Source organism: Falco peregrinus, chromosome 7, assembly GCF_023634155.1.
Source record: "Falco peregrinus isolate bFalPer1 chromosome 7, bFalPer1.pri, whole genome shotgun sequence".
Classification (NCBI taxonomy): Eukaryota; Metazoa; Chordata; class Aves; order Falconiformes; family Falconidae; genus Falco; species Falco peregrinus.
In genome coordinates this window covers 91183400-91192671 of record NC_073727.1, presented here as the reverse complement: position 1 = coordinate 91192671, position 9272 = coordinate 91183400, and the positions used below count along the sequence as shown (strand labels likewise).

General features: G+C 43.2%; 1 protein-coding gene across 9 annotated transcripts in view; it reads left to right on the top strand.

Annotated features, from left to right (window-relative positions):
- Positions 1–318: 318 nt before the first annotated feature.
- FBXL4 (F-box and leucine rich repeat protein 4) overlaps positions 319–9272 on the top strand; it is a 72641-nt gene continuing 63687 nt past the window's right edge. Inside the window, exons 1-4 of one of the 9 annotated variants that reach the window (XM_055809635.1) lie at positions 330–402; positions 3371–3498; positions 6264–6432; positions 7237–7826. In XM_055809635.1, coding sequence (XP_055665610.1) covers positions 7318–7826 — 509 coding nt within the window. In that variant the 5' untranslated portion in view covers positions 330–402; positions 3371–3498; positions 6264–6432; positions 7237–7317. The other 8 variants (XM_055809636.1, XM_055809637.1, XM_055809638.1 and 5 more) reach the window with 8 other exon arrangements.

The following is a 9272-nucleotide window of genomic DNA, read 5'->3' as shown; positions in this document are numbered from 1 at the left end:
GGGAGAGACCAGGCCGGGGCTTGCCAAGGGCAGGCGGGCTTCCAGAGGAGGTCGCAGCGCGCGCCTCGCCGCAGCCCTTCGCAGCCGCAGAGGTAGAACGACAACAGGCCGAGTGGAGCGAATCACAAACGGTAACGCAGCAATGACCCCCCGCCGCCCTGCGCTTCGCTCTGCGGTTAACACGCGGCCGGGGGGGGGCGGGCCGGGCCGAGCCCACCGCTCCCGTCGAGGGGTACCCGCCGCCCGCCACGGCTGCAACGTCCCGCCCCACGCTCAGGCGCGGGCACGCGCAGCCCGCAGCCCCGCCCCCACGGCGCCCCGCCCTCGCGGCCGTGCGGGGCTTCCGGCGGCTCCTGGCGCGGCGGCGGCGCGCGGCCCGGGCTGCTCCGCCCTCCGGACGGGGTAGGGTGGCGGCTCCGCTCGGGCGGGGGGGCCGCGCTGCCTACCGGGGCCCCTCCCTTCGGGATGCACCCGCGGGAGGGGGTCGCCTCGGTGGGGTTGCAGGTGCCGGGTTCCCCCCTCGGCGTCCCTGCCTGGCCTGGCAGCGCCGCCGGTTAACGCGGCGCCGGGCCCGGGAGCAGCCCAGTGCAGCTGCCGGTGCCGCGCGGCCGGCTGTGCGTGCCCACCCGCTCGGCGGAGGCGGGGGCCGGACCTTGCACCGGCGGTAGTTGGCGGGGCCGGGGCGGGCTCCTGTGTGCGCCTCGGGGAGGGAACCCGGAAGGCAGCGCCGGCACCGGGCAGCGCCGACGGCCTCAGGCTGGGGGTGCCGCACTGGTGCCCGCGGGCCTGGGCCAGACCTGCCCGGGGGAAGGGCCTTGCCGGCGGAGGGCGTGTGGGCTCGGGAGGTGCGAAACCCCGCGGGGGGGAGGGGGGGAGGGGGGGAGGAGGCGGAGCGCGGCGGGAGGGGCGGCCCCGGGGTGCCGGCTGCCGCGCCGTCCCTGTTCCGTCACACCAGTTACACCGTGTTGCCCCATTGCCCCCTCACAGCGCGGCAGGACGGGCCGCGGCGTAGCTGGGGTGTTTAATCCCCCGCGTTGCGGTGCGCGCCCGGGGGTGCTGTCTGCGCGGGTGGCGGGCGGCAGCTGCGGGCCTGGCCACGGCGCGGTGAGGTGAGGAGGCAGCCGGTGAGTGCTGCACAGGGTATGGCTGCCTGCAGAGGTAGTGCGACTTCTGAAGAGAAAAATGAGAAGACGAATGCACTTGCACTGCATATTGAAAGTAGTATTGAATGGGGATATTTAATTTTTTTATGATTATGATTGTTGGTGTGAGGAGGAGAGTTTCCCCGTAGCTGGAAGCACAGCTGGTCAGAATGACATGCTTTAGTGTTGGTAACTGTAGGCTTTGTGTAAAATTAGTCATTTTTAAAAGGGCCTACCTGGTGATTTACCCATATTGATAAGAAAATTTCTGTTGTGTGTGAAGACAACCCCCACAAGCCAGGGCAGTGACCTGGAGCGTGTAATAGATGCCTAAGGAACTTCTGTCTCCATTATACTCCGATGCTAAACCACGCGATGAGTTTGGTCCTAGCAGGCAGGAGCAAGCAGTCAGTGAAGGAATCTGAAATTCTTGGGTTTTGCATGTTTTGATGCTCATGCCAGCAACACAAGTGAGATTTTTAAAAAGATAGAATTGTCATTATGTTCCAGGTTTTTTTCAAACTGATAATTCCAAGTTGCAAATGTGTAAAATGGCTGTTTTAGTGCGAGAACACATTACAGGAAGAGACACAGCAAGTGGGGCCTGAATTTAAAATATGCTGTAAGACCTTACTAATTTTTAATTAATATTAGCCTCTGTTTTCAGCAAGTTGAGTGTAGATGTTGGTATAATTAGGTAATTAATAGTGAGAGATGCTAACCTGTGGTAAAAATACTCTGGTTTAGCCTGTAACGAAAGGATCCAGTATTCCCTCTGTGCATTAATGTACAAAGATAAGTGATTTCCTATTTACCATCTTATTTAAGACACGTTTATTATATTGCATTAATCTTTCTTCAGAGATAATACAATCAAATGTTTTTGTCATTTATACATTCTTTGTAATTTGTCAGTGTTGATGTTTCTTTTATAGTCAAATGAGAGAAAAGTCTGCACACTACTCCCAAGTGTGAGATAAGCAAAGCTGGTATAAAGAGGAATTACTACCTCTCTGGCTTTAAAAATCAAACCTGGTGTACACATGACTTGTATACAGCCTTTGCCTCTCTTGAAGTAGTATGAACTCTTCGTTTAACACATGCTTTGCCAGGGGCAGCTCAGGGATTAAATATGCCGTCTTTCATTTTTTTCTTTGCTTAATATTTGTTACTTTTTATGTTTTTACACGCATCCTTCACCTGTAGCCCCTCCAAATCCCCAGTATTTTTCTGTGTATTTCCCACCTTTTCTCAGCACTCTGGTTGGTAAATAACTGTGTAACTGTCTTGTTTCTGCTCTCATGGGATGGAATTGTAAATACTAGAGAGCTGCATTTGCAAAAACAACCAAAATGAATAGGTAAAATAATCATTAACAAGATGCATTGCTTGGAAGCTGAAAAACAGATTTCTGTACATAAAGTCCCTGTAAAAAGAGGCAAAATAAACTGAAGAGTTCCAGGGGTTTTGAATGCTTTAGTTTAATTAATGCCTCTTCCCATAAAGTCTGTACAGAAAGTATAGGACATTTTCCTTTATCAAGGTTAGTTGTGTTGGAAAGAAGGAAATGGTGAATTACAGTCTTAGAAGATTTCATGCTATACGTACAGAAAGGGAAGAACGCTTAATCATAATAGAAAAAGGGAATTTGTATAATTGAGATAGTTGTCAATTAAATAATGGACTGAATATGAGAGATTATAAATAATATGTTGGGCTCTAATGTATTTTGAAAGAAAGTAGCATATCTCTCTCTCTTACAAAAGTTTTATTCCAGGTCTAGTCCAGTCTGGTTCTCTGAAGTCCTGTCTGTCTTGTAAAAGCAGAGTTAGCATTTCCATGGCTCTTTGAGCTGGTCTGACTTGGGGCTCTTGTAGTTTCATTGCATCCTTGAGCCAGACTTCATGGTGTCTGGCAGTGATTTGGTTTGGGGTGATGAACAGACTGAAAACTACACTTGCTTGCAGCAGTGGTTGGTGTCGGGCTGGATGAGTCCCAGGACTCATCTGGCTCCCCAGCAGTGCTAGCTTGAGAGGTGGTTGTGAAACAGAGAGAGATGGGTCTGTGTGGGTCATGAGATGGGGTGGGGGCACAGCTCAGGCAGCCCCCAGAGAGGCTGGGGATGGGATCCAGCCTGGAAGTGCAAAATGGGCATGTAGGCATAGGGCAACACCTCACAACATCACTGTATGTTCATAGCATATTGCTTTTTGTTTCTAAACAAACAGTTAACGCCATCTGTGGTGGTTGCTGAAGATCCTGGTGTTAGCACCATATTAGTCCATTTAATGATATCTGGACAGAAAAAAAATTCTTATATGAAAGAAAGGCTGCTGCTTGGGAGGAGGACAATAAGGTAAAGTTTTAAAGAAACCTTTATTAAGCTTCAGTTTGGCATAATTATGCCTGTACAAAAGAAAATGAATAATATACAACAGGCCAAACGTGGTGGCAGAGATTGGAAGGTATAATTGCATAGGCTTATATATATAGTTGCAAGTTGCATAGAATCTCTTAAAAATAATTCAGCAGTTTGGGGGAAGGAGGAGTTTTCCACGTAAACTTCACATTACATGAACAACTGTGCTCCAGAGGTGTTTATCATGATGCTTTGCATAGGCCTGAGTCTGCCTTTTTCCTTTTTTTAATTTTTTTTTTTGGAAAAAAAAAAAAGTCAAATCCTTTTAGTTGGAAATCAGCTTGACCTGTGGTAGTTCCTGAAAAAAATCTCTCTATATGATCTGGCCCTACTGATCTGTGTTTAATGTAGTTCTTTCAGTAGCTTATTATCCTTTAACCTCCTGAGCAATTTTTCATTGGTCTTTTAACTTCACACAATTCTTAATGCTTCTTCTAAAATGCTAAGAGTTACTATTTGTTTTGTAGTCCTAATGCTTATTTATCCTTCTTTTATAATAGTTTCGTTTCCTCATACTTGTTATAAACTACTAAATCCTATGTTTAACTCTTTAAAAGTAATTTACCTCCACTTGTATTATTGAGACTAACACATTTTTAGGAAAACTGATGCTCTTCCCTGTTTCTTCCTATTTACTTTTGAGCCTGTTTACCAATGGCAGCCAAAAATGACAAAGTGCCATCAGCGTTGGGGATACCAGTTTTTTGCAGTCTTTATGAATCATCAAGTCAGTAGAGGGGGAATGACCCATATTAACGTTTCTGCTAACTTGAAATCATGCAGCAGATTTTCCATTATCTGCTTTGTTGGACCTGACTTAAACTGGGCAGCTAGCTGATGTACAGCTCTGAACTGAGCAGCAGTTACGCTGCACTTTGACAAGCTGATTTTTACAACAGTGCTGTAAGAGCTCTGGGCTGTGGCCAGAGGAAGCCTGGAGTTTGCAGTGCAGATAGGAAGTTGTGTAGGATGCCTGTGTGAAATAAGTGATTCGCACCTGATATTGAAGTGCCCCAGCTGAATGACTCTTAAAATTGAGCTCTGTAAAGCCAGAATTTCCATGGAGCAGCCTTCAAACTGTGTTAATTGGTGAAATTTTGAGATAGAAGCTGGTGTATATGCTGGTCTATGTGTAATGCCAGGGCTTGACAGCAGAGTAAGCTTGTTGGGGTTTAATGTCTGTTGGCATATTCTCTAAATAGATTTTTCTTTTTAAGAGGGAAAAATCCAGAAGGAGAATGTATTGGCAATCTTCACTTGCAACTTAAAGCAACTCTATGCTGAAAAGATAAAATAACAGTTTTCAGTTTGGAGTTGTTTCTTTTGGGTCTTTTGGGTGGGTTTTTTTTAAGGAGGAGAGATTGGGGGTTGTGCTGCTTTTTCCACAATGCCTTTTCTAAAAGGTGGTTCTACAGGATGTTTGGGGGAAATGTGACATTATTGGGTTTTGGCATTCCAGGAGAGCTTGAAGCGAATCCAACATATCTTATGCATTCCCTCCTGCATGGAATGTCAGGAGTAATTTATGTTGTTGACAGCTATGTCAACGTGAAACTGAATGAAGGACAGGAACTGAACAAAGAGCTAATAATAGAAGAGGCAAGAAAGTGAGAAGTGAACACTTCTTCAGTAAACTTTCTTGCTGTCACGAGTGAGAGGGTCAAATAGTGCAGCCTGTCCTTATCTGTTACCACAAGTGCTGCCCTGTTGGCAGCGTTCAAGTGAGAGCGAGCGGTTTGTACAAGCATTTTGTGACTATGGGAAACAAGCAGTTTGTCCAAGAAATGTGCACAGTGGATTTATATAGAGGCATACAAAAGTCACTTTGATTCGTCTCTATTTGTTTAATTTTTGGCCCTACTCTAAGCTTATGCTTCCAAAAACTCTATATGAAGTGTGGTCTTACTTGTACCCATTGCAGACATTAAATATGTGGTTTGTCTGCCAAGCAATGTGAGGCATCATTAGTTGTCGTTTGATGCGTGTTCTGCAATAGAAGTTGCCTCTGTTGGTTCAGTGATTACCACAGTATGTACCCTGTGATAAACTAACTGGCAATTCCAGTACAGGCTGCTGAAGAAACATGTATTCTATTCTGAGACATGCTTAGTCATCCCTGTTTTGGCCTCTATTGGGTTACGGGCATTACTCCATATTCTTTCCTAGTAAAGCTGGTGAGCAAGTTAATCAGAAGGCCAGTTGGTGAGAAACAGTTTGTGATACTGGAGGATGTGAATTCTGGAGTGTGGTGTTATTGCCCAAGTGTGTTGTGTACTGCTGGCAGAAATCAGAGAGTATGTTCCATGTTTTTCTGTGTGTAAGTAAATCTAATGGTTTATGTCATGCAGGTACAGACCAGCTGATAAATATGGGACAAGCATATGTGAGAGGATCTTTATTAGTAGGGAATATGATACAGCACTTGTGTGCTGAAGACAGCATTCAGCTGTAAATATTTCTTCATTGTAAATAGAAGACTTTACTAAAGAGGCTTACTTTTACCTTGGCTTTTTCTAATTGTTAAACCTGCTTGCTTGTTTGTTTTACTTCTGATGTGATGTAGACTGTATAAAACACATCAATATCCTTAATTATTAGTATGTTTTGTGTTTATTTTTTAGATGGCCTGGCAGTATTGCAGATCTAGTACATTTTGTGTTTAACTGAATTGTTACATAAATGAAAATATTTTCTCTTATTAGAAGGAAAATGCTTTCTGTGGGGACTTCTGCTTCTGATGCCCAGGACTCTTTTGAAGACTTACTTTGTTGCTTGACTTGAAGGTGATGTTGTTAATGAATTCTGAGCATCCTTCAGGAGGCTGGTGACCCCTCTAGCATTGGTGAATGCTGTCATGGACAACTTCAAGGGGTAATGACTGTATTTTTGTGAGTCTGTTTCAGGCTAGTGCCCTGATACAGGAAGCCATGGGTTAAGTTTTTGGTCTAGATCAACTGCCCCGACTCTTTCTTCTCACTCTTAGAAAAAAAATTCACAAATTATGGGAACAAATTATAGGGAACAATTTGCTGGAGTAGCTGTCCAACTTTCTATATGAGCTGTCTTAGAAGGGTGCTTTTGCTCTCCAGTTTGTAGGATGATATAGATATACTTGAGCTAGCTTTAGATTAAATAAATTGGGTCTGGGAGCAGTCTTACTGCAAAATACAAAGCAGTGAAGTAACTTAGGTTTTGTTGAGCTGTATACTGCTGCAGCGTTACTAGGTACCAGAGTACTTTGTTTTAAAGTCAGTTCTAGTTTAACTATTTCAAAATGAAACTACAGATAATTTTAGCTGTACCTTCAGATGCTCTTCTACAGTTATTTACTACAAGGGCCACATTTCATTTCATACTTGATTTTGTTTCCATAAGTCAGTGCAAGATTTTTTTCTTTTAATAAATCCCTGAAAATAATGCTGAATTTAACCATTAGTCTTTTTGGTGCTCGAGGGCTAGTTTTGGCTAATGTTTCTTCTTAGTCTTCTCTGTTTTGAATACAGTAAATGGGAAGCCACACTTAGTAGCCTCCAACTAAATGTCTTAAAATAAAATGTAATAGTTCATTAATATTTTAGTAGCAGTATTTTTTGTTTAAGAGGATATTTGAAAGAGTACAGTTTGCCTTCTAAGAATGTTTTATCTGCTCACTATGTTTATTCATTGTTTTATCAGCTCCTTTCCAAAACACCACAAGCAGTTAATGCACCTTATAAAGGACTCATGACCTTTCACATCTTCCTAAGTCATATCTAGATGTCACCAGTGTTTCCCATGTTAACAGTTCTGAGCATGTTTTACTATATGTGCCTTCGGCGCCGAGCTAGGACAGCAACAAGAGGAGAAATGAACAGCCGGAGGGCTATTGAATCAAACACCCGAGCCTTACCTATCAATGTTGAAATAGTTCAGTATGCCAAAGAAGTGTTGGATTTCAGCTCACACTATGGTAGTGAAAACAGCATGTCGTATACCATGTGGAATTTAGCAGGTATTCCAAATGTGTACCCTAGTTCCGGTGACTTTACTCAGACTGCTGTCTTTCGAACTTATGGGACCTGGTGGGATCGTTGCCCTAGCGCTCGGATGCCGTTCAAGAGGACACCACCCACCTTCTGTAGCCAGGACTATGTGGAACTCGCTTTTGAGGAACCAGTTTATCCCACTGCGGTGCACATTCTGGAAACTTATCATCCTGGAGCTGTAGTCAGGATTTTGGCATGTTCTGCAAATCCTTACTCACAAAATCCACCAGCTGAAGTAAGGTAATTATTTTTTTTTCTCCTTTATGCTTTCCTAAAAGACATTAAATACTACAAGTAATGCTGATTAGCAAACTTCCTACTATGTCTCTGTTTTGTATCTGACCCGCTAACATTTTATTTCTGCATGTTTTTAAAACTGTGGTGACGTGGTTTAATTGCAACTTCAGAGATGTGGATTTTTTTTGTAGGAATTAATGTAGATCCTAATATCAGATCTAATTTATATAATGACAGTTTCTGTGTTGGAATTCATATGAGCAGTAATTATTATGTATGTACAGAAATCACTTTTGAAATGGCAGTTCTGTTTCTCCAATAAGAAAAGCAAGTTGTGTAGAAGAGGTTGAGGATTCACAGTTACTGTATCATCCTGCTTCATGTAGCCATAAACTCTTTCTTCTCTCTGTATGCTTTAGGTTGTATGTATAGTACAATCAGACACTATAACTATTCATATGGAAATGAGGCCAAAAACAGAAGCACAGAACAGTTGGACAAAAGGTGATGCCATTTGTCTGATCTTTGTTTTTGGTCTGATCGAAGGGTGTGAGCTGCACTTCATTTTTACATTTGCTTCATAGACTAAAAGAAGCTGATTTGATCCTGTTGGTTTTCCTTATAGTAAGAACTCCTGATGAAATTCCAGCTTGGGGGGCGGGGCGGGGCAGGAAGATAGGGACCTGGGGAATAGTAAGATAATTAAGAAAACCACTGTGTATGAGGTATGAAGCTCTTAGTGAGGAGGAAATAGAAACAGAGAAGGAGAAAGAGCAGGTAAAAGCACATAACGGGGGAAAAACATAAGAAAAAGCTATCAGTATATGCAATCAAAGCATTCCCTATATGTCAAAAAGAGATGAAATGCTAACAAACCCATAAAGGAAGAGGAACTGATAAAAGATGACTTAAAATGCATCCTGTAGAAAAATAATATGCCGACAAATACTGTATTATTTTAAAATGCACACTTTGGCGGTATAAGCAGCGTTAGTTTGGATGCTGCATGTTTTTTGCCTGACCTGCCTGTTACAGATAGCTAAAAAGCATACTTTTAGGTCTCTAACTTAATATCCTGTGCTTCCTAATACTAGGCCATTGATGTTTATGCAAAACCCCATAGAAAATCTAGTGTCATGTTATATAATCAAATTTCCCAGTTAATGTTTTGTGGGATTCTGTCATCTACTGTTGTTTAGTGCAGCTGTTTGTTTTACAGCTCTCTAATGAGTATATACTGTATAGCTCTAAAGTAAACATCCACATTCAAGGAACAGTGATAGATCAAACAATAATAGGCTGCGGAACTTAAGCAGGAGTGTGTTTGGCACTGTAATTTAGAACTTATTTATAGGATGATATGTGGTGAAGGCAGCTTTTGAAACTTTTGAACTTAGAACCTAATGTGAGATGACTTTTGGCCAATTACTCTGAACTTTCACTTTATTT